At 32.7% G+C, this 24,576-nt stretch overlaps 4 protein-coding genes across 5 annotated transcripts; 1 reads left to right on the top strand and 3 right to left on the bottom strand.

Annotated features, from left to right (window-relative positions):
- Positions 1-553: 553 nt before the first annotated feature.
- On the top strand, positions 554-3,750 carry LOC145004210 (16S rRNA processing protein RimM family). 2 transcript variants are annotated; one of them, XM_078963095.1, is made up of 9 exons: positions 554-781; positions 1,094-1,230; positions 1,424-1,558; positions 1,664-1,774; positions 1,863-2,132; positions 2,211-2,639; positions 2,770-2,880; positions 2,988-3,170; positions 3,302-3,750. In XM_078963095.1, exons 1-9 carry the CDS (start codon positions 613-615, stop codon positions 3,644-3,646), a joined length of 1,890 nt encoding a protein of 629 aa, XP_078819221.1. In that variant the 5' UTR covers positions 554-612; the 3' UTR covers positions 3,647-3,750. The 2 variants fall into 2 exon arrangements, with proteins under 2 accessions (XP_078819221.1, XP_078819222.1); XM_078963096.1 differs by lacking the exon at positions 554-781 and having other exon boundaries at positions 1,099-1,230; positions 1,428-1,558.
- LOC145004211 (putative ADP-ribosylation factor GTPase-activating protein AGD11) lies at positions 3,706-6,658 on the bottom strand. Its single transcript, XM_078963097.1, has 9 exons — positions 6,182-6,658; positions 5,843-5,923; positions 5,669-5,762; positions 5,411-5,486; positions 5,147-5,310; positions 4,755-4,971; positions 4,499-4,615; positions 4,287-4,382; positions 3,706-4,187 (listed from the first exon to the last, which is right to left on the bottom strand). Exons 1-9 carry the CDS (start codon positions 6,225-6,227, stop codon positions 3,909-3,911), a joined length of 1,170 nt encoding a protein of 389 aa, XP_078819223.1. The 5' UTR covers positions 6,228-6,658; the 3' UTR covers positions 3,706-3,908.
- Positions 6,659-11,794: 5,136 nt separating this feature from the next.
- Positions 11,795-19,405, bottom strand: LOC145004942 (plant/protein (DUF810)). Its single transcript, XM_078963972.1, has 26 exons — positions 19,124-19,405; positions 18,862-19,037; positions 18,431-18,495; positions 17,216-17,549; positions 17,060-17,126; positions 16,742-16,895; positions 16,294-16,461; positions 16,049-16,159; positions 15,716-15,925; positions 15,357-15,458; positions 15,047-15,277; positions 14,889-14,963; positions 14,710-14,781; positions 14,441-14,626; positions 14,196-14,351; positions 13,969-14,061; positions 13,822-13,893; positions 13,612-13,729; positions 13,348-13,538; positions 13,143-13,224; positions 12,940-13,032; positions 12,743-12,852; positions 12,581-12,658; positions 12,402-12,497; positions 12,189-12,284; positions 11,795-12,101 (listed from the first exon to the last, which is right to left on the bottom strand). Exons 1-26 carry the CDS (start codon positions 19,129-19,131, stop codon positions 11,940-11,942), a joined length of 3,306 nt encoding a protein of 1,101 aa, XP_078820098.1. The 5' UTR covers positions 19,132-19,405; the 3' UTR covers positions 11,795-11,939.
- Positions 19,406-20,363: 958 nt separating this feature from the next.
- On the bottom strand, positions 20,364-23,529 carry GSNAP (gamma-soluble NSF attachment protein). Its single transcript, XM_078962750.1, has 9 exons — positions 23,375-23,529; positions 22,234-22,301; positions 22,044-22,127; positions 21,795-21,954; positions 21,564-21,701; positions 21,367-21,445; positions 21,182-21,261; positions 20,955-21,084; positions 20,364-20,697 (listed from the first exon to the last, which is right to left on the bottom strand). The coding sequence occupies exons 1-9, from the start codon at positions 23,419-23,421 to the stop codon at positions 20,596-20,598; spliced, it is 888 nt and encodes a 295-aa protein (XP_078818876.1). The 5' UTR covers positions 23,422-23,529; the 3' UTR covers positions 20,364-20,595.
- Between the last annotated feature and the right edge of the window lie 1,047 nt (positions 23,530-24,576).

Here is a 24,576-nt window from a genome sequence, read left to right as displayed (position 1 = left end):
TCAGTAAACATCTTGATCCTAGAACCTAGATCTTCGAACGAGATGAGATATAATGTTGTGGTAGTGAGTTTACAAACTTTGAGTTTTGAATTAAGTGGTAGTAAATTTACTTAATAATATTTTAGAAGAAAATTTTTTATAGAGCCTCACTTTAATTTCGCACAAGACCTCCGAAATATCAGAGCTAAACCTGTAAATGATAGTTATTTTTGAGCTTTTTAATAAATAAATATGAATTTTTTAATAAAAAAATATAAATGGTATCTTGTTTTTTTAATAAATATATATGATTTTTTTCCAATGAATTTAGTATATAATCAAAAAGAAATCTCCATAAAAATTCTAAACTTTAAACTTATTAATTAAAAAAGTAATAACTTTTTATTTTCGAACAAAATTCGAAAAGCCGATAATATCTGCCTTAACTGGATACAAAAGACTCATTTTACAAACATTTACCGATTTTTCTGGTAAATCGTAAAATAACATTTTTCGTTAATAGAGTGTTGAGATACTTTCGTGGAGAAAATCTAATTTATGCCTTAATTACCACACACCACACCAGGATTGTTATCATTTGTGTGCGAATCTGGGCAGCGGGCAGGGGAACCAATGAAGGGCTCTAATCTTCTACGTGCTCCAACCTCTCTCTCGACTTCACTTCCACTATATTCTCCTCTCAAATTCGTAGCCCCCTTCAGAAATCCCATATGTTTCAGTCACCTGATCCTAAGTTCTTTGAAGCTTCACCCAATTCGCATCTCTTCTCTGCACGCTACTGGTAAATTCTATCTTCCTGTCTTATTTGATGTTACGAGGTGCAGATTGGTAGGTTTTTGTTATTATACAAAAATTTTATTAGATTTTGACATTTTGTGGATTAGGTTCAGATGGTAATGATTTTCTGCTCGGTAAATAATAGGTATTGTAGTAATAATGATACTAGGATAAGTGAACGAAATTGAACTGGTTGATTTTGGATTGTTTTGTGAAATTTTTAAGTGGGTTTCCAGTGCTCTATAACTCGATTTGGTCAGTGGTAATCGAACGAGTCAAAATCAAATGATAATGATATTCCTTCTTTTTCTTTCAGCTACTCAAGAGACTGTAGAAGTTGGTGAGACTGAGTCACAATTTGTTGAAATTGGGTACATATCTAGCGTCCATGGACTACAAGGAGAGGTTCGGGTCAAGCCTAACACAGATTTTCCAGAACTGAGATTTGCAGAGGTACAAGTCCAAATACTTTTACTTCACTTATTAGATAATCAGAATCCACATTGGTTTTTGAGAATGTTGTAATGCAAAAGATAGCTACTTACTTTCATTTACTTGTATATTATAGCATCCCACTTTCATTTATAGCATTTGTGATTTTGAGAATGTTGTTTATGTTTCTTAGTAGACTTTGTGTTGTATTTAGCCAGGAAGGAGATGGTTGAAGAGACAGATTTTAGGGAGAGAAATAGTTGAAGAGGTTGAGTTGATGGAGGGAAGAGGACACCATGGACAAAAGAGTTGGATAATTAAAATCAACAACATTGACAAAGTAGAGCAGGTATACTTTCTAAATTGATAGTTTTTTTGTTAAATCATATCCAAGAAATTGATGAAATTTTGATAAACCATTATATTTTCTTTTATAAATTCTTAATGTTCTTAGGCTCAACAACTCGTGGGGTCAACAATACTTGTATTGGATGAAGATAGACCAGAGTTGGAAGAAGGTGACTTTTATGCACGTGATCTTGTTGGCATGAGAGTTACTCTTCAGGTATTTGTTTATAGTTATCTCATGTCAATTTTTAATAGTGGGAAATGGAATGATTTTTTTTTAATATATTCCTTTCTTTCCATTTTAGGAAACTGGTGAACCAGTGGGAACTGTTGTGAATGTTTTCGACAATGGAGGAAGTGATCTCTTACAAGTTAAGCTTAATTCATCTTTAGATATAATAGACAAAAATGGAAAGATGAAATCAGAAGCACCTCTTGTGTGGGTCCCATTTGTTGAAGCAATTGTTCCTCATGTTGATATGATAAAACGAGAAATGACGATTACGCCCCCTAAGGGACTCCTTGAATTAAATGTAAGGTCCGATGAAAGGTCAAAGAAAGAACGCCGACAGCTTGTGAGTCAACCTTTTCTATCTTTCTATTGTTTTTCAGATTCTTTATTTGGGATTTCTCATATTTAATTGTTTTTTCAGGAATGGAAAGATAGGAAAAAGTTTCAGAAAAGGGTTATAGCAGCAAAAAAGAAACTGTGTGAAATGGAACAGAAGCATGTTTTTGAGGGGTTTAGATATGGAGAGAAATCTCAAGGGAGTTTATTAGCTGAACAGATTGTTGGTGTTAACTCCCAACTGCTTCAAGTAGCATTAAAGACTATTGAGACACCTTCTGACAGGTGGCATTTATCCGAGTTCTTGGAAGCATATAATAAAGAAACAACAAGAGATGTTTTCAAGGTTTCAAAAGGGTGTCTTGTTAGTGAAGATAAAGAGTACACAAGTTCCAAGATAACAGAGAGGTGTAAGGCTCTGATATCCAATGGCAAAGTTGCAAATATTTTGGTTGTTGAGGGTAAAAGTTCTGAATCTGAAGGGACTGATAGATTTATCCAAAGATTAGTCGAGGTAATACTACTAGGATTCGTTGACTTTTGAGGTCAAACACACTATGCAATTGTTCTTTTCGCATTAAACTAAAAGAACACTCATATAGTCAATACATATGATCCTAATGATTAAAATTTTGTGTTTGCAGATGGAAAGCCATGGAACCACACCTTTGATTCTGGTTTGTCCTATTAACAAAATGGAAACATTTCAAAACTTGATGACAGATAATGACTACTTCGGCTTTGATCCTGAAAAGGTTATAGAATTCTTCTCTATTCATTACTAAAATTTTCAATTTACCTTGAAAATTTTGTTATGTTTCTAATTATGGTTGAAAACTGATAACCAACATTTTACATTCAGGTTTGGATTTTGGAAGAAGAAAAGTTACCAGTTGTAAGCTCTTCACATGGAGAACACAAGATCTTGATGAAATCCCCATGGGAAATACTCCAAAAGCCAGTTGGATCTGGTGGTGTCATTAGCTTACTTTCATCACACAATAGCTTAGAGTCTCTTGCTGCAATGGGTGTTGAGTATATTGAGGTAACACACATCTTTTAATAGTCTTTAAGTTTAAGAAACACTTGTATCCCTCAGTAAGTAAAAAAGAAACAACACCTATCTTGTGGGATTTATTTATTTATTTATTTTAAATAAATTCTATCCTTTTGCAGATTTCTAGTGTAGATCAAAGATATATTGGTGGGGAGGATCTTGTTGGTTTGGTGGATTCAAGTGAAGCTGATGTTGGGATAAAAACCTTTGGTGGCATCAATGGCGTTGATGATATTTTCAACATGGTATTTTCTATAAAATATATAACACAATTGACAAAAAATATCAACAAGTTGCTATTTGATGCTGTTTTGAGGTCAACCCAACACGTGGAGATGGTTGACAAAGAATGGGTGGATATAACACCTTCAACACATAACTCATATGAGTTTCGTTCTTCAATTTATACTTGTTTAAAAGCTTGTTCTTTTGATAAAGTTTGTGTAATGGAGGTTGTGGATTAGATTTAGATGATAATATCTAAAACCCTTTTGTTGTATTAAGTCAATAGTTATACTAAATATATTTCTACAACCCATATATTAATTGAAAATGGCAATTGTATCTACTTCACATATAAAAACCAAATCCCCTACATACACACACACAAGAACATTCATTCATCATGACATCATCCTAATTGCTCAAAAATATATCATCATGAAGATGATGATGATGACGACCCATGGATTTCATTCAAACTTTTGGTCTTGTTTGTTGACCTTGTTATTGGGTCAATGGCACACATTCAATCTCTATGACTATCTCACCACTCTCAACATTTTGCAATTTTAGAGAAACCTCTTGTTTTGCTTTTCTTTCTGCAAGTTTGACCACACCATTCTTGTTGACATTCGGCTTGTCTTTGTCTTCTGCCAACTTCTTTTCAGCTTCATTTGCATTACCATTCTCCAAAGCTTTTGCAGCAGAAACTAATGCTTCAATATCAACCTCAGCCTCACCCATATAATCATCCGTTGTAAACTTATCCTTATCAAAAACAACCTACAAAAAAAAAAAATGGAAAAATTCTTACACAAAAATTGATTTTAGTTTGTTTAATAAGAAACAAAAGTAAGTTGCTGTAATTATATTTGACTTTACCACTTTCAAAGGCGGAATGTCATCAGGAATTGACAACATTAACTTTTCATTCCAAACAGGATTGAGGTTGTTCTTTATAACCCGTGTCTTCACTGACTGCACCCAAAACATAATTTTTATAATGTATTTGAAATTATAATGTTGTGATAGGAAGAAATGAAGTAGGATTTTGTAATAATAAAAAAAGAAAATTTATAAGGTTTTAGGCTTACTTGATTTCCCAAACAGAGCATAACATAAGGATCACTACTCCTGACATCTCTGATAACAAGATCAATGCCTCTGACCACATTGACCTTTATCAAACCAACAAATTCCACCATACCTGCCTATAAACAACATATCACACATCAGACAAATAACTTCATCAACACTTAAGGGGATTCACGTCTTTTACACCCAACAAAAAAAATTGCTAGTCACAGTCAGTATCAGTATCAGTATCAGTATCAGGGTGAGGGTGATTACCGTTGAGTTACTTTTTCTGGCGGGCTTTACTTCAGCATCTTTTCTTTTCCTGGTGTTAAGAAAAGCTTGGCTAATGTTATGCATACGCATACTGTTTAAATACTTCTTCTCCACTACAGAATTTAAGCCTGCAGAACTGCAGTTCAAGGCTGCTGGATTGAATGGGCAAGACAACTGTTCCTCCATGTTCAAAAACTGTTGCATTACATACTTTCTCCTGTATATATACAGATAAAGTTTTCAGTAGTACAATCAGTTTTTATTAGGGATAAATAGATAGCAATGTATTATTTCTTATTAGGCCATTATACTTTGAAAACTTCACCTGTTCTTATAATAAATTTGAAAGTACAATGTCCTAATAGAAAATGTTTGGTTTTCCTTCAGTTTACCTGATAAAATCAGAACGGTCTTCTATAGAAGAGTCTGGTTGTGGTTTTCTACGGTTTTCTGGAATGCTGTCTTCATATTTTGAATTTACTGCTTCATTTCCACCAAGTTTTATCACATTATCAACATCTTCTTCTGTCCACTCGTCTAGATTCACTGACAATATCTGTGCCAAAAACTTTATAATTAGTTTATATCATGATTATGATCAACAGGTAAAATGAAATTTATATAGTTTGAAAAATAGAAATGATTAATTACTACACCTTTGATATATGCACTCCGAGGCTTCTATGTACTCCTGAACACTTAATGCACACAAATGCTCCAAGATTTGCAGATCTGGTCACACCCACAAGGTGGAATTTTAGTTGGAGAAAAAACAAAGATACAAAGTTAAGATCAAACAGAATTTAAGAAATGATAGCTCGCTTTCTCTGTGATCTAGCAAATTCAAACTCCAATGATGTGATTATGTTAGATGAAAAAATTTGTATTGATAAATATTAAAGCTTAGGACTTACACCCATTTTGGACTTGGAGATCCACAATCTGCACATAACTCATTACCAGATTCAGATGAAAAACTTGCTAGCCTCTTTTTTGCAGCTGATGAATCTGACATTGCAAAAAAAAAAAAGTATGAATCTGATATGTAAATGAATCATTAATGATTTATAATAAAAAATTAAACTTACTGGAGGATGATGTCTGTTCATCTGATTCATCGTTCCAGTTTTCTTTTGTATCTATATGTAAGAGGTCATAGAGGCAAGTTGCTGCAATGATAAGTGAACAAATCAGATTCAGAGGTAAAGCTTTAACAGCCTACTAAAAAGTCAAAATAGCACCAAGTCAAACAAAGCATAAACATAATTGTTCGTTTTTCATCATCAAATTGTTGGTCCTCTTGGAAAGGAATTGATTATGCATATATTAAAGGGAACATTAATTGTTCTTATTGTGTTGGCATAACCCTTAAATCATACACAAAATAAGCTGCAAAGCTCAAGGAAAGAAGACGACTCGGTTATTACCTGATACTTGGTCGACATCCTTCTTCTCCTGATTCTTGGCAGACATTCTTTCTCAGCAATTAAAAGATAGAAACAAATGTGTAAACATTTGATCTCTCTGCATTTTTATTTGCATTATACGTAAATGTTAATTTCACAATTCACCGAATCCCCTTCTGCAGAGGTTCATTTACCGTTCCCGATGACCACATATCAGCAACATATAACAAATGTGATAGGTTTTGGAGATTGAATTCGGAGGGAGATGATGATGATGATGATCCACAGGTCAAAATATTAAAAATTCGCAAGAAATTTGGACTTTTGGTGATTATACATCAAGATTTTTGAAGAACTTTTGCTACTTGTGAAATAAGCGTCGGAAATTATTGGGAAAAAAGGTCAAAATTTGGACGAACAAAACCTAATTATTGTTGGGTTTTGAAAGAAGAAGTTATTTCGGTAGTTGATGGATTGCATGTTGGTGGAAGATTTCGTGGTGTCTCCGCTGTTGGCTTGTCTTTATCATCTAGAAATTACATGTATTAACTTCAAGATTGTCTATATGGCAAATACACCCCCTTACACACACGGTTAATATCATAAAATGACAACAAATAGTATTCAATATGTCAACGGATTTTTTTTTTTTTTTTTTTGGATTCTCATTACATCATGTGTATTTCAACCGTATAATTCTGCAATATTGAATGCCACAATGGATATCATATCAACGTCAGATATACATAAATTAACAAATTTTATCATATTAAATGTTACAGTTGACCCAATGTATGATTTAGTCGCAATTTAACGGGTTAAAATCACAACCCTAATAGTGTAAGAAGAACCCAAAATTATTCGGACACGATTAAAAGATGATTGGCTTAAAGAACATACATGTAAAAACCTTTTTGATACCGTGCTTAATAGATTGTTATATAATTTAAAGTTGGATTGTTGCTTCTATTTTTCTCATGCTTCCACTCATTTATGAACTTGCGGGTCAGTTGCCCGACTCAATCCACACCATTTTGAGTTTAATATACGAGACCACTTAGCATCCATCATGATGTCTTGTTGTTAATAGTTATGGAGGTAATGAGTACTATCTTTACTTTAGCTTTAAATAAAGACAACTTGGTGAATCGGTTGTCTTATATATTTTTTTGTAGAAGGTATAATGCTCCTTTAGTGGAGATACCAATCGCTTGTCTTATAGATTTACAATTTTTAGAAAGATTTAATGCTCCTTTAGTGGAGACATCCTCTTACTTTTTCAACACTTGTGGAGAAATAACCTATCAAAAGTTTCCAATTTCATTAAACATCAATCATGAAGAACTAAAATGGTTTGCATAATCGCACTATCCATTAAGGAGTTATCTTTTCGAATATTTGGGAGTCTTTAATTCCTTATATCCAAGACCAAGGGGAAATGTGTTTTATTTTTGTCCTTTTATTATGTTATTTAATTCCTTTGATATTTTTAATGTAATATATTTGAATAAATTTATTTTATATATATAGAAGCCTAACACACCCACATCAACTAATTTTTGTTTTTGTTTTTGTTTTTGTTTTTGTTTTTGTTTTTTTTTTTTTTTTGTTTTTATTTTTTTTTTGTTTTTTATCTACAAAAGAACCTGAACTCTCAACTCATTAAGAAATGAATACATTTTCAACACTTTGATACCGATAAACCAAAAACCCTTTGGTATACATGACACTGTCAGTAGATGTTTTCACCGACAAGTTTATACTATGTAGGATGCTAGTTGTCGTTATGACTCTCACATTTTATACTCGGTTAGGCACATTTTTATGTATATTGGGTTGGGCCTATTTCTATGTATGTTGGGCTGGGCCCATTTTCATATTAGGTTGGGGCCATTTTCATGTATGTTGGATTGGACCCATTTGCATGTTGGGTTGGACCCATTTGTATGTATGCTGGGTTGGTCCCATTATATGTTGGGTTGGGTCCATTTATATGATATGTGGTATTTTGGGGAATTCACTAAGCCTTATGCTTACGGTTTGTGGTTTGAATATTTTCAGGTACTTCCAGTTCTAAAAGGAAGGGACCGACTTGTGTGACGTCCCAAAAACCATGATAAAATTTTTCATTTTTATAAAAATTCCCATAAAACCATAAGATAGTAGACCATTGTTTTAAAATCAAATTCATAGAATCAAAGTATCAAAAATCTTTCAAAACATAAATTAGCAAGAGGATGTGTACGATCACACATTCGTCTTCCCACAATCAATAATGGTACCTAAAAAACATTTATAAACATCTAGGTAAACACAAAGCTTAGTGAGTTTCCCCAAAATACCACATACCAAACAAGTAATGGGCCCAACCTAACATACATGCTTTCAGGCCCAACCCATACATTAAGGCCAAGCCCATATAATCGAGCCCATCCCATATAATTAGGCCCAACCATACAATAAATTTGATTTTCAAAATTAACTAATTGTGAGTTCAATACATATCGATTGAAGGCAAACGGTCAACAAGCTGTGCCGCTAGCCCTTTCTGGATGACAAAACCAATTCTTTTGAAAACAACATTTGTGGATCTAGGAGATACGCATGAAAGAGTCACAAAGACATACCAGCATCTTATAGTATAGTGAGAAGACTCACCTCCACAGCTATCAGATATCCATACTGATGGGTTTTGAACATAACAAACAATCATATGTGTGCATGCAACCCTAAATAATTTGATCCACATTTTCTTTAATTGAACATACAAATTGAACAACAAAGTAGAAACCCTAGTATACTAGTATATAATCAAAATACAAAATAAGGGTTAAGAAAACCATACTTCAATTGTTATGTAGTAAAAACAATGAAAACCTTGTGTTGTTGAAGCCTTGAGAGCAAGCGGCACAAATGTCGTGCCTTTAATGGTTCACACTCAATACTAGCAAATGAAGAATGATTGAGAAAGAGAAAAGGGATTCAAAATTTCGGCTAGGCCTTCCAAAGAAGAGGATGACCAAAATCCATAGGGTATATCCCTATTTATATTGCAGTCAGGAAACCCTAGATAAGCCCAAATCCAAGATTATCTTAAACCGAGTAATTATCCACTTTCCTAATTATCCATTAGGGATTGTTCTAGAAACCTTTAGGCATCAAGAAATCATCTAATCCTAATGGAAAAACCGTCCATAGACTATAAAGGGTTCTAGATGCCTTTTGCTCAACTATTGAGCAATTACAGTTCAGTCCCTACACTTTCAATTCCAATAACTCACCCTACAACTAAAAATTACAACAAACTCACTTTTTGAAAAACTACAAATTACAACAAACTCACTTTTTGAAAAACTAAAAATTACAACAAACACACTTTTTGAAAATATAGAGTAGAGCATGCATTATACCTAACACTATTGTATTGATGGCCAGGTGGGGTTTGTAATTCAAAGTACTTACAACACCATGTGGTTTACAACGGCTAATGACATAATGTTCCCATCAATTATTTTTTAGAATTTTGTTTCCATCACAAAGTTTCACTATATTGGGATCATAGGATGCCATCTTTATAGGCCTACTTGCGATGTCATCATTGTCATATATCCATATTTAGCATATAATCGAGATTTGATTTTATATCTTATAATATATTTTCATGTTTTTACATTTTATACTACCATAAAATAAACTAATTCTAATATTAATTCATTTGGTAAGGGCAGGGAATCACAATGGATCATTTGGTAAGGGCATTAGCTACCAAGTTATAATCTTTGACATGGGCGTCTTTGAGGGTGTGTGGGATGGACAACCATACAGGGTCCATGTCATGGAAGGGGCCCTATTTTACATATGATTCAGTTTATTGTCTAGAAATCAGTAATCCATTAATAAATAAATAATAAGCTCATGTTCTTTTCAATTCCAATAACTCATCCTACAACTAAAAATTACAAGAACCCACGTTTTAAAAATTAGGCTTAAAATTAAAAATTGCATTTTGACTAATGTAAATTTATAGCAAACAAGAACTTATTTTTTGTTCCAATTCCAATCTTCCAAATTTAAAGCATGATTCTTGTTTTCTTATTCCACCAAACTCTACCTCTCATTTTTTTTTTATTGTACATCTCTAGTTTTTTTTTATTGTCAATTGAAATCAAACAAGGATTTCATTATTCATAATTTCTAAATCTGACATCCTCTCATTTTTATATTCCGATTGTTGTCGTTGATTATCGAGTGTAACACACTAACACACATATACTGAATGATTGGATTTCTAACTTCACCTTAGTGCATTACGGAATGTGAGATCTGTTTTGAATGATTTCTCTAATTACTAGTTCCCCTTAGTTTATGTAATTATGTTCTTTGTGGCATCCGTGTATTTGATTAGAACAACATTTATGACCTTCATATTGTTGTTAATGTAATATCATATATAATTTTCAGAAATTGTATCTCCTAAGCATTTATTGGATAGTGAAAAACGTAAAAAGAGAACGAGAATGAGAGAATGAAGAATTAAAGTCTTGGAGTATTTCTCTTGATAAGTTTATCCAAAAAAAAACCTCAAGTTTCTTCTTAAAATCAAAACAGTGGTGATATTAATGTTGATATTGCAAGTGTTGACAGAGATTAAAACTAAAGTTGTTAAAGTCCTACTTGCACTACACAAAGTCACAAGAAATACTTAATGGATTGACAATGATAGCTATTGAAAATGACATATTGGAGAATATTGATTATGAAGAATTGGGAAACAATTTGGCTTCCAATATTGCCATGAGAGCCTTGCGATTCATGTAATAATGTTTGATTATATATTGTATTATCGTTATTTTGTTCAGTTGTTTTTATAACATTTGTCGAGTTATTGTTGTATGAACAAATTTTGCTTTTTTATAAAAAAAAAAAAATTATATTTAAGAGGCATTTTTATTTTTCGCACAACCCCTGAATATCAATGGGAAGCTTCTGATCTTTGAGGTTCTATTAGGAATATTTTTATAGGGTAATGCAATGTCTTTTTGAATACAAGGTGTGACATTGGGTATCTTCACCAAAATGACTTTTTGGTTTTTATCCTATAGTGTTTCAAACCCACAAAATGTAAGAAAAATAGAGGTAGCACCACACAAGATATTGCGGAAACTTCTGTACTTACGACAACTAATTTGTACCCAAAAAAAGGGGGAAAAAGTAATTGGTAAAAACTGCAAAATTTTAAAAATATAAATAAAGATGTGAAAAAAGTTGTAGAAAAGTAATTTTGTAAAAAAAAACATTTATTGATCTAAAGTTTCTAAAGAATTAATAAAATTTTGTTCGTGCGTTGTAAACGAAGTTATATAATATAATAAGATGTCTCATGATGAATGCAATATATGACAAACCATACCACATTTTCTTTTGGGATCTTGTCCGATAGTTTTTTATTTATTTTATTTTTTTCTACTTTTACCATTTTGCAAGATATAAGGTGGTGTTTACTAGTTTAGGATGAGATTAGGATGAGATTATGAGTAGGATTGTTTGCCGTTTAAAAAAAATCATTTAATAAACTATTTGTGAAATTAAGTTTATTGTTTTAAAGATCTATATTCTGATCATATTCATGATAAATTAAGTGAATAAAAACTCGATCCAGTAATAAATTATATGATCAAAATCCATTCGATTGTGCGCATTTCACAAATCAACTTTACAATACAAACGGTATAACTAACCAAACAAAATCATACAAAAGCTCTCCAAGTATTGACAAACCCTAAGCAGCAGATTTAGGAATTTTGTATTGTTTCTTTAGGAATTGAGAAGCCTCTGAATCACCCCTGTGACACAATATTCTCAATAGTGTTTTTGTGTCAGCACCCAGCTTGCTTCTGTCTGTACCACTTGCAGACTTTATGTCATCAATCAGCTCCCGTGTCTGCAAGGGTAAATGCGTAATTATTCTAAACATTTCGCATTTTCCGTAATTCTATACAAATAGAATGAATATTCTAGAAGAACTAACCTCATAGCCCTGCAGCTTTATCACCTGTCGAACACGTGCTACTTGGTTTTCAACAACTCCACGAGGAAGCCCGTCTCCACCAGATATAAAAAATTCCTAAACATAAATCAACCAAAACAAATGTCAGCTTTTTTTGCAGCAGTCTTTTTATTTATTTATTTATTTTATCCATTTAACCACCCAACTGTTATTAATTATAGTTCAGTGATATACCTTTAGAACCTCTAAATCTTCTTCCAAGAATTTAGCATCAGAAGGCATGAACAATCGCGATGGACCTCCATCTAATAGCACTCTAAATAGACCATCCTACAAAAAACAACAAACTTTTATAAATAAATAAATAAATAAAGGGACCATGAAACATCTGAAGAAATAGAAATGAGACACACCAGTGATGCCTGAAGAAGACTTGTTACAATTCGGTCTCTTAGTGGCTCCACAATGATATCACATAGTTGATTTAGTTCCTGTAAACACATTAAACATTTATTATTATATGTTAATAATAATAAAAAGGAAAAGAAACTGTGTTTATTAGACAATAGACATACCACATCAAGAGGCTCAATGAGTGTTGTTTCCAACCTGGACTCTGAAACACTAGGTCTATATAGGTTTTCAATGAAGGGTTCCCTTAGATCCCAGAAAATTATCTTAGTTCCTGTATAATGTTAAAAATTATCATGGAAATTTTTTTAACTCAGATCTTGGATATAAACAAATACTTGAGTTTGAAGAATGTTCTCACCTGTGAACTCACAAATCCGGTCAATGGCTGCATTGATATCTTTCCTACTTCCATCAAAGCTTTCTTTTCTCAAGTCGTCATCTGTAGACCTCTCTGTAAAATACATCCTTAGATATGATTATGAATATTTCATATTTAAGATCGTATTTAAACATAACAATGATTTTTTAAGTAAAATAAAGTTGACTCTAGAATACACGTACTATTGGATTTTCCTTGCTTCTGCTTCCTTATCCAGCGTTCCCAAATGCTATCTTCCAGCTTGTTAAGATGACTAATGCCATACTGTTGTAGAAAATGATAAAAGATTCAGTCAGCTTCTTAAGTCCTAACTTATTCTAAATCTCAAATATTTATCTTTCATTTATCGAGACAACACTTCATGGGAAAAAGGAAACAGGAACTGACATAAAGGGTGTTTAATTGCACACATAGTGTTGATGTAGTCATAACATTGATGTCTCTAGACTTTCTCATATCAGGCAAAGGCATCCTTGAAGTTGAATCATTCAACTCTTTCTTCACAAAAGCTTTGAATCCACTTTCACTCCTGTATCTTGTCAGAATTGGCACAGGAGGAACTATGTCTTCCTTGTTAACTGCATGTTCATTCAAATTCACTATTATGAATCACATAAAAGGAAGAATCTTTTCTACATTTAATATGCATACCCAAGTTGTCAACAACATGCTTTGAATATACTTGAAGTGCATTATCAATGCCTCGGAACAGGCTGTTCATTTCTCCAGATCTCATAGGAATCTTTAGAGCGAAAAACTGATCAACAGTCTGAAGGAACATAAAAACAAAAGTATGTTATTCATAGTAATGGAAATGGATGCTTAAGACTAGATATAATAAAGAGAAAAAGAAATAAGAACCTCTTCTATAATGCGATAAACTTCAACAATCGAACTCCCATGTCGTTGCTGCATCGAAACTGGTTCCCATTTCTGAAATATTAAAATAAAAAACATAATTAACCAAGAAAAAGAACAGTAAATCGTTAGTGGCATTCAATTAGTTACCTCCTGTTGAATAGCTCGCTCAACCCAACCCAAAATTCTGCTTAGTTGTGAATTGACCCAACGCAAAACCAGTGTTCCGGATATAGATTCAATCTGGTATAAAAATTTAAAAAACAGATAAAAAATAAACAAAAAAAATCTATCTGATTATATAGTAAACGGGTAACCATTTTAAAAAGGTAGTAAGAAATAATCTGAAAGTAGAATGCTATAAAAGAACAGCATACCTTGTAAGGAGCAAGTTTTTTCAAGGAGACATCTGTTTGTCCCTCTCCACATGAAGAGGTGATAAGGTCCATAACATATTCCTCAAAACCATCAGCAGCAGGAAATACCAACACAACATCTTCTGTAAGTTGCTCAACACTACTAATGTAGGGCTTCTGTAAATTTATTAACACACATTTATATTTTCATATTAAGCAGTTTTCAACAGCAATGGCTGACATGAGATGAGAGAGGTTACTCATACCAATTTGCTTCCATAGAGCTTGTGAAGGAGAGATGCTGAAACAACAACTGCTTGTGGATGCCATTGGGATAATATTGGCATGAATACGGTTGCATCTTTTTTCAAAAGCTTTCTAGTTTCTTCCCCTAATAGTGCTAGTGGATGTTCATCTGTTGCATTGGACATAGTCTCAACATCCTGCAATATCTGTGAAAAAGTATATGGATGCATACTTTATTATTTTTGGTCTCTAACACATTGAGTCAACTGAAAGTAAGTGAACCACTTACCCTTACAAATGCACTTTTGATGGATGATGATACATAGGACTCTATCTTATCTCCATCTGAAACAGCTTCATGCTGCATTGCCACCAAAACAAATGATAGTTCCAGTTTATTTTAGATTCTGTAGTAAATAATCAAGTTATTCAAAGGAAAAACTTTCAGATGAATGGGGTTTTTCACACCGATCCATGTTCCTCTTGAAGAAGTCTCTTTGCTAGCATTGAAATTGATACCACATGTTCCATCATTGCCAATGCCTAAACAGAATGGAATAAAAACAATGTAAGAAAAACAAAAGGCTAACAAAACAGAAAGGATTGCAAATGACTTGATTATGAACCTCAGGAAAGTGCAAATGGTAATCTGTAAGTTGCTTATCAGCCCACTTCTGAATAGGTATTATAAAGGATTGTATAAAGGATAGCTCTTGGGAGCCTTCTTCACTTTCATATTTGCAAAACAAGGTTTTCAAGTGCATTCTCTCTTGTGGGCCACGTTCTTCTTTCAAGGGTACTTTATGTAATTGCTCAATGGCATGTCGAAGAAGTGCATGCTCCCTTGTCATAACAAACTGCAAAAAAAAGAAGCTAAATTTATTATTTATAGCTCTTTAAAATATTATAATAAACTAATTTAGGATCTGCTACTACCTGGCGGAATAGCACCCATGCATAACAGGTGTGATGAATGGTCTCTGTTATTCCCAAGATACGCCATGTTGACTTTAGAAGTTCAAGTATTTCTTCCACTTCCTGCATACATTCATAAAATATAGCTGTTTGTTATGCATCATCATCATCATATATGCTACTTCCATTTCTTTCTTAAGGCTTGTTAAAGCTACGCAATAATGTTGCCACTTCTTGCATTTAACTCCACAAGTAAATATAACATTAGAAGTTCACTGTTAATCATGATACCATGGTTTCTAAGGGTACAGGTGGGAGGGAGGGAATTTAATCAATTTATAACAAAATCATAGTTAACATTGGATAGAAATTTTACATACCTCAGTTAGTTTCCCCTCATCTAGAACATCAAAAATGCTGGAAAGAAGCTTCTCATATAATCTGACATTCAAATGATACCCATCTGCCCAATGACATACTTCACCAGTTAAGTCACCACGAGCTGGCCTCTCTGCAAGTGCAATGGCAATCTCCCTCAGAGCTCTCAAACATTCTATGCGTTGAAGTTCACCCACAGAAGGTGCAAATGACTGAAATGAGACAAATTTAAAAAATGATAAAGAAAGAGCAATAGAGCATAGAATAGCATATGTAAAAACTAAAAAGGTCTCATTTTTAAATCATGTGTACAATTGTACATCACAACAACTAACCTCAGATTCTTCAATTCTTGCCAATAGAATCCTCATTTCACTTGCTTTGCGACCAGATTCTCCAAATCCCACAACTGGGTGATTCACAAGTCCTTCCTCCAACATATTCAACTGAACTAACACAACATTGGATCAAACATCTTACATCAATATTAGTTAAAGTTGAAAAATTACTTAATTACTTATACATGCCCTTGAATAATACGATAAGGCTATGAAACAAAACAGAGAGAGAAGGGACTGACTTGTCTCTTTTGCCACCTTATGTAAGCTTTTTTGTCAGAAAATTCGGTTCGAGAAACACAGGATAATAACTCGAGAGGAATCAAAAGAGCATCCATTCTTTTCCCCACTTTTCCAGCCATTGCATTGAGTAGCCCTTGTCTTGTTCTAATGTCCATCGCCTCAGAAATCTGTGTTTACAACAATCATTATTATTATCAAGCACAACTTTGTGGGGTCCAGAGTCTACTAATTAATAACATGACATAAGGAAGTAGCATATACTTTATATAACTAATAGTAATATCTGTAATAGAACTCCTATCTGGTAAGAGCAAACCTAAACTCAGTATGGTTTCTAACAGTCCCCATCAATCATGTCCAACATGCAAACAAACCATATATCATACAAGCAAAATAGACTACTATATAAAACAGTGTATATATAAAACAGAAATATATAGTCTGTACCTCCATCTGGACACGCATTGTCTCCAGTAGGCCAGTCAAACCAGTCGATTGTTGGGATTGATTTGTAACTTGTTCACTCTTACTCCTTCCAAGCTTCTTCAACAATTTGGATTTCTTTTCTTTTTTCTTCTCCTTTGATGGCACTATAAGTCCCCTGCTTAAACAATCATTTACATAATAGTCAAAAGTAGTTTGGCAGATCTGTAGTTCTGACAGAATCAATCACAGCAAAATGGGAATTCAAAAGAAATGCTAAAACTATATGTGTGTGTGTACAAAATAAAGTTCATGCAAAGACAGATAAGAAAGAAAAGATACCCTGAAGCTCCTGCAGCAGCCAGAAGGATTTCATAGGCAGATTCACGAAGATCATCATCAGTTATACCTGAAGAAACGACCAAACACATAACTTTAAACACCAATTTCAGAAGATGATACAATATTTTCATAAAACTTTCCATTATATGTGTTTACCTGTTGCAAATGAAGGCAAACCCACGACAAGATCAGCAGTATCATTCATTGTTCTCCTTGAATACCTGCGACTATTCAGTTCCTCCAAATCATCATCATCCTCAAAATCATCAATGTCATCAACAGTTAAATTCTGAGCTGGGCCCGAGTTAAAAGATTTTGAGTTGGATATAACTGGTTCATCCTCTTCTGTTGCCTCAAAGGGCAGTGATGTAATGTCTGACATAATGGGTGATGGGGCCACAAAAGGAACAGCTGGTGGAGCCCTTCTTGGAGGTGATCCTGATAATTCAGGATTGGTAGCCAAAAAAAACTCACCTTCAGACCCTGCATTCTTCATTACACAGAAAAAAAAAAAAAACAAATAAATGAATAATAAACAAAAAAGGAAGGTGATGCAATGTTCAATGATTCCTAGTAATAAGTGCACCAGTGATATATCTACTTCCATCCCCTCAAATCTGCAGCAACTACCAGTATGGGATGTCCTTTATTAATAACAATCTTTGTTCTTCAGAAGTTTTATAAGCTAAATTCGCATATTTCTCTATAACACTACAAAAGCATGTGTAATATAGATAATGGCCCAAATATTTATTTCGATTAAAAATTTAGGAGGTATATGGATTATGGAAACAATTTTGCATATTGATTCATGATGTATATCCTTTAAAAGATTATGTATTTATATGCACATGGGATCAATTGTTATTTCTAACAAGGGCACTTATGACTTATGAGTAATTTCAGTTACACACCCAATAAATACAGTTCCCATCTTTGTCTATTCACCAAAAAATATATGCATTATTATATTTAATGATATAGACATTAATTATTGGATTATGGATAACCACTCTTCCATGAAAAATCCTCCCATCACTACCACTTTCATCACATATTACTATACTAAAAGTCTAAAATATTTCTTGAAAGTCTTCCTTTTGGAAAGCTCTCCTTGAAAGGAGTGTAATGGTAGTGGATTTCATCTGTAAAAAATCAGATAAGAGGAACAAGAGAGCATCCGTTTGAATATTTATATTTCTTGATCCACCATCGTTTTTCTATTTATTTTAGCTGACAACTTAATCCTTAAAAGTTAAAACATAGAATGTTCATATCAAGTTTGATGTTAGAAAATAGTTTGTTTAAAGCTCATGGACACATGCCACCTATTTTCTTTTGAAAAGGAAGGATATTCAACTTTCATCTTACCATATGAGGGTATCCAGTACTATCATGATAATCTCTAATGGCTTCTGAAAGCTCAAGCATGTCACCTGCAAAATAGTTCAAGAAACAGAAACTAGTGATTCCAATTTTAGGTCAAACAAAACGAAATATAGCAGCAAAAACTCAGTTCCCCGTTTACTTCAAAGAGCTGCATCTTGTTTTCTTGTCAGACTTGGTACTTTCCACTTTCCATACCCAAATCATAAAGAAACTTGCTGCAAACTAATATCTTACACTTAGTGCTTACTATAAACTTTAACATAGTGGCAATTGCCCCTTTAAATACTAAAACCCTCAACAATAATAGAACCGCCCAAAAGTAACCATTTGACATTCGAAGTCAAAATGCAGCTCTTATTTTGGAATCTGAGGAAGTACAACTAATTAAATGAATCAATTGCAAAGCTACAAACCTTTTTTCACGGAATTCAGAACAAAATCAACACTAACTTGATCTAGATCCACATCATCCAACGAAACAGCACCAGGTGGCATCACAACTTTCTTAATCAAAGAACCAGATAGTAAGTAGTTAAGAAGTATCCGCCTATCTCGCCTATACCTCTGTAAAAGCTCCACTTCATTTTCCCTGTCAGAAATACACATACATGATACATATATCAACTCCGGTAAGTTCTAGGAAAATCATTAAACTCAATGAGCATTTACACATACTCTTCCATCGCCGATTCGGAAGCTCGATGGTCACTCAATTACCACCAGCTTATTCGGATTGAGACGAAGGAAGAAGTTGAATTTGATGAAAAGATATCTGTTGCAGGTGAAACTTCAACGCGAGAAGTATGAATCGAAATGCAGTGAGACTTCTTCCAAGTTCCAACTCCTTAGATCTCTGTTATTCTCGATAAACTTGTCAAATGCGAAGTTTTGTGTGTGTGAAAGAGGGAAGAGAGAGAGAGAGAGAGAGACTCGAAGGTATATATATACGATGATATGAAGCAGATCAAGTCACCGCCGTATCTATAGTCTTTATTCAACAGCTATTCTCTAAAAATAAAATAAAACGTTTTATTTGAACAAAATATAATACTTTCATAATTGTTCAATGGATCCTTAAATCTCCAGCTTTTCTTTTGAATCTGACTCAGATTTTAAATCTTTCTAATCCATTAAATTCTACACAACTTAACAGACTCTTTTATCTATGTCTTTAGTTGTCATTTAAAGAGTTGTTTGGTATCATATATACTTATTTGATAAGAGGTTGAGTCTTTTATGTGGTCCATTCGATATCAATAAAAGTCTTTTATTCATTTAGACTGTTTTATTCTTCAGTCCTAGACATAACATATGATGTTTCGATCATTTTTTGACTCAATCAAATCTTATTTGGTCATAGACTATCAAATAGCCCCTAACTCTTGTATACTTTATAAATACTCCAATATCATACAAAAATCAAATATTACATCAACGAAAACGAAATTATAGATTATATATGAAAAGATAACATACTCGGTTGTTTAATGATGTATTATAATGATTAATGCATGATAGATGATATTGATTCTCTTAACATGTGTGCATTGAGGATCTCCAAGGAAATCTAACATCAAATCCAAAAGAAATTGCCAACTACATAAAAGTGGACTATAATCACTATATGATTTAATATAGCATTTGAAAACGTTTTTTACAAAAAAAATAAATAAATAAAATAAAAATTGATATTCAAGTGTTCTTAATTTTATGGAGCTCAGATTGTAATACATTAATTAAATAATGTCGACTTTTGAATTTTTATGTGATATGTAATGGGACTTGTCCATCAGATTTATTATTAGGTTGTTTATTTATTTAAAATTTTGTATGTCTGTCTTCTTTCTATAAAAAGAATACAGCAACAAGGTTTTATTTTTAAGTAATTCATAAATCGAGTCCCAAACAAAATGTATTCAGTCAAAAAGTGAAGCTCCCAAATCCATAATATGTAGAATGATAATATGTAAACGCATCATACAACAAATAATATGCGATAAAATCAATCAAATACAATAATTTTGCCACTTTTCACATATATATATATATATATATATATATATATATATATATATATATATATATATATATATATATATATATGTATGTATATATTCTCAAGATCATGTTGAGATAATTGCATATGACTAAGTGAGGTCATCTTCATCAAGGGCCTCTCCATGCTCCACTGAGTTGATTTCCATTGCAATCACCTCCCCAGTAGGAAGCTTCCTTGCAAGTCTGATAATCTGCAGCATTGAAAATAAATAGCAACATATTTTCATTTATTTGTGTAATAATATATATATATATATATATATATATATATATATATATATATATATATATATATATATATATATAGCATCCCACTTTCATTTCTTTCAATCACAACATTCTATTTTTCTTACTATATAGCAGTGAAAATTGCTGGATGAAATAAGAATCAAATCAATGAAAGTAGATTGCTATAGTTGAGATTTGAGAAGGTTTAGGGTTTTTTTACCACATGATCCAGGTTGGATACAGTACTTGATTTTGCTACACGTTGGATTTCTTCAATATCAGCTTCTCTGTAAGCAGAAAGAAGTTTACTAGCACAATGACTCTGATCACTGCTTAAAAAAGTATCAATCCTGCAAAACACAACCCACAATATACATACACTTTAATATTACTATTTATTATAATTGTAAATTCTATATTCGTAGTGTATATATAAAGAAAACTTACTGACAACAATCATTATAGCACTTCTCTGCTTCCTTGAAGTCATGAGCATAAAGGTATACGATAATTGCACTTAGATAAGCCTACACCCAAAAAATAAATATTATTAATTATTGCTAGCAAAATAGAATATGGCCTATTTAAAAAAAAAAAAAAAAAAAAAAAAAAGGAAAAAGTTCTTTTTGCACCTTGCATTGGCTATGAAGAGCATTGCATTTATTAGCTGCTACTGCCCATCTCAGAAGAAAAGTTGCAGCATCTGTATACCTTCAAGTGAAGCAACAAAAATAAGCCAATAAGAATGTCATATTAGTGATTAGTGTTTGGTATGATGGAATTGGAGACGGAATGGAATGGCTGATTCCATTGGAATGAAACTCCTTACTTTTCAAGCTTTATGTAAACACTTGTGATAGCACGATATATATCAAACACCATATTCTCCTTGCCATCTTCCTCAAGTAGCAAACAGGCATCAGTATACATTGTAATGGCTACTTCAGGCTTAGCATCTTCCAAAGCACTGTTCAATAAATTATATATTTATGTTCATACAATGTATAAAATAAATTTAAATTTAATATAAAATGTTGATAGGGAAAATTGAGATGCATACCAAGCACCTTTTGCAAGTGCATCAGATGCAGGTTGTGACCTCCCACATTCATTATATAACTCAGAAGCCCTTCTGTAAAAATCAGCAACTTCATTCCATATGCTTAATTCAACTGCTAAAGCAGCTGCAGATTCCATATGTTTTGCAGCATCCCATGGTGTAACCTTTTGTTAAGTCTAAACAATTGTAATAAAACATGAATGAAATTTAAATAGAAATGAAAGATTAGTTGAAGTGTTGAAGGATATGAAGCAAGCATTTCTTGTCCTTTTGAAGCTTTCTCAAATGCTACTTTTGCTTTCTCGTGTTTTTTGGCAAACCTATATGCAGTAGCTTCAAGGAATAAAGTATAAATATTATAAACTTGTGGTCGATTTTATATGTAATATAAGTTGATTGAATTTGTAAAGTGAAAATGTTAATCTTAAAAGCTTTTTACCTGCTTGTTCGTAATATTGAGTTGCATTCCTCCAGTCAGCACTCCACCTTGTTAAAGTAAGTTTTGTTCTGTTGGAGTATAAGAAAAAGAAATGAATCCAATTCTCCAAGCAATTACAAAAGAACAAGGTTATATAATTATTAAACACCTTTTCTCAGTAAACTAATTACATTAATCCAAAAGGAGTAATAGTGGTATATTGAAATGGATCATGGATGCTTGCTAATTTAAAAGTTTATATTTGTATTTCAAAATTCAAACAAACGTTTCTTTTTACTTATTTCAATCTTAAGCATATTACTTATAAAAAACTTTAAGCTTATTACTTATAAAAAAAGTCCAATGCTTTGGTTTCAAATTTCAAAATGCCCTAATCAATACGCTTGAAGTGTTTGATTTTTTTGTTTCTCTTGTTTTAGAGTGTAGAAAACTGTTAGTCAAAATTTGTGAAAGTGTGGGTGTAATTTGGGGGAGGCTTGAGAGATTCGTCTATATGATTGTAACAATTTAATTTATCATATACCAGATTTTACTCTCTAGAGGAGCGTGCTTTTTCTCTGGTTATATTCTTGTGTTCAGTTATTTTCTCTATTATTATAGAGAGTTCTTAGGGATAATTAAGGCCATTTTCCCAACAGCAATGTCATCTGGTTCAACTAATGAGGCATCCAGGAAAATGATAAAACCTGTAATTTTTTGTCCATCTGACCTAATAACCTATCAAATTATGGACTAATGAGAATCTCTTATTCATTTCCAAGATTGCAAGTTTTCATTAATTGAAATAATGCCTATAAGACAATTAGGTGGAAAACACATTCCATTTGAATCCAGAAAAAGCCAGCTTTCACGACAACAATCAGATCACATAATCTAGTATTGGAAGTAACAGACGGACACTGATCTGTAACTACCGGATGCTATACAAGCTCCATCAACTTAACCTAATCACAGCTATTTGTTCAATTGGAGTCCAATAACCATGAATATCAAATGCAAAAACCTTAGTTACTTGAAATTTTATGTTAATTTCAACCTACTTGAATTATTGCAAAGTTTAACAACCAACATGATCATAAAATTATATACTGATAAACGATAACAAACAGATTAAGAAGGATGACGAAGAATGTGGACTGACAGTTTATCGGCTTTGGCGATCAGCTTTTCGGGATCGGCACCGGCCATGGCTGACTAGTCACACCTTTACTGCCTTCAGCAAACCCAAATCTCCTGTTCTTGTGATGGATGACGAATTGACGATGGCACGATGCTTCCAAAATGCTTATATGCATTGGCCCACAGCCATCAAAGATTCAAAGGCCTCTTTGTCCGGTCCAAGAAAAACCGTAAAAACACCCGGGTTGGGTCGTATTAATAATTTGAACCGGTGCTTATGAGAGAAACAAAAGTGAGTTTTTGGTTTGTAGGATTATATTTTTTTAGAGTAAATTGCATTTTTTTTAAACGGCAACTCTAACCTATTCTTTAAATTCATTTATGTTCATAACGGGACTTGAACACTCAACATCAAGGAGGGAGGGCATCACTGGATATCGCTGGGCTACAAGCCCTTTAGTCCAAAAAATAGTTAGCGTAAATTTGGTCTATAATCCAAACTATTGTTTTATTGTATGTCCTTGTGATTGTTATTAGTAATCACTATTTTGTTATCATTTGGAGTTAATATCTTAGGGTATGATTTGTACATTCTTAAATGTTTCCAAACTAAAGACGATGATAAGACAACATATTAGTTACAGTATAGGAAAGTTTTTTATAAATTGTCTTGATTAAGGATCTAGATCAACAACTCTTGCATATGATTGTCCTATTTATGCAAGTCTCACATTATCAAATGTATATGTGGATAATGTCTTCCACAACAGGAGAAAATTGTTTGATACATAAAATGATGAGTAATTAAGAAAAAATATCTTCTTACAAGAAACGAATAGGAATTAGGTAGATCATGGAGAAATTTGAGAACCACATTATACAAAACATATCATAAAGGTATTGTGTGTTGGTTTGCATATGCATAACAAAAAACCACTACACATTCAGGTATCTAACAAGAATCATGAATTCTTACTAAGAAATATAGATTTTATGTATGTATTATGCGAATCTAGATAAAATGTTTACATTAAACATCTTTTACATTTTATCTGATGAATGGTTCAAAATGATGAATACATAAATACAGTCCATGAAAACAACAAAGTTTTCCACTTAGTTGGTTTTCTCTTAAAATCAAGTGTATTATGACATAATAGATATTCTAAGATAACATTATTTATGGACAACAAAGTACATGATTGTGAGATTAATTGATCCCTT

Source organism: Lactuca saligna, chromosome 7 (genome assembly GCF_052625555.1).
Source record: "Lactuca saligna cultivar CGN05327 chromosome 7, ASM5262555v1, whole genome shotgun sequence".
Lineage (NCBI taxonomy): Eukaryota > Viridiplantae > Streptophyta > Magnoliopsida > Asterales > Asteraceae > Lactuca > Lactuca saligna.
This window is presented reverse-complemented; position numbering and strand designations above follow the sequence as displayed.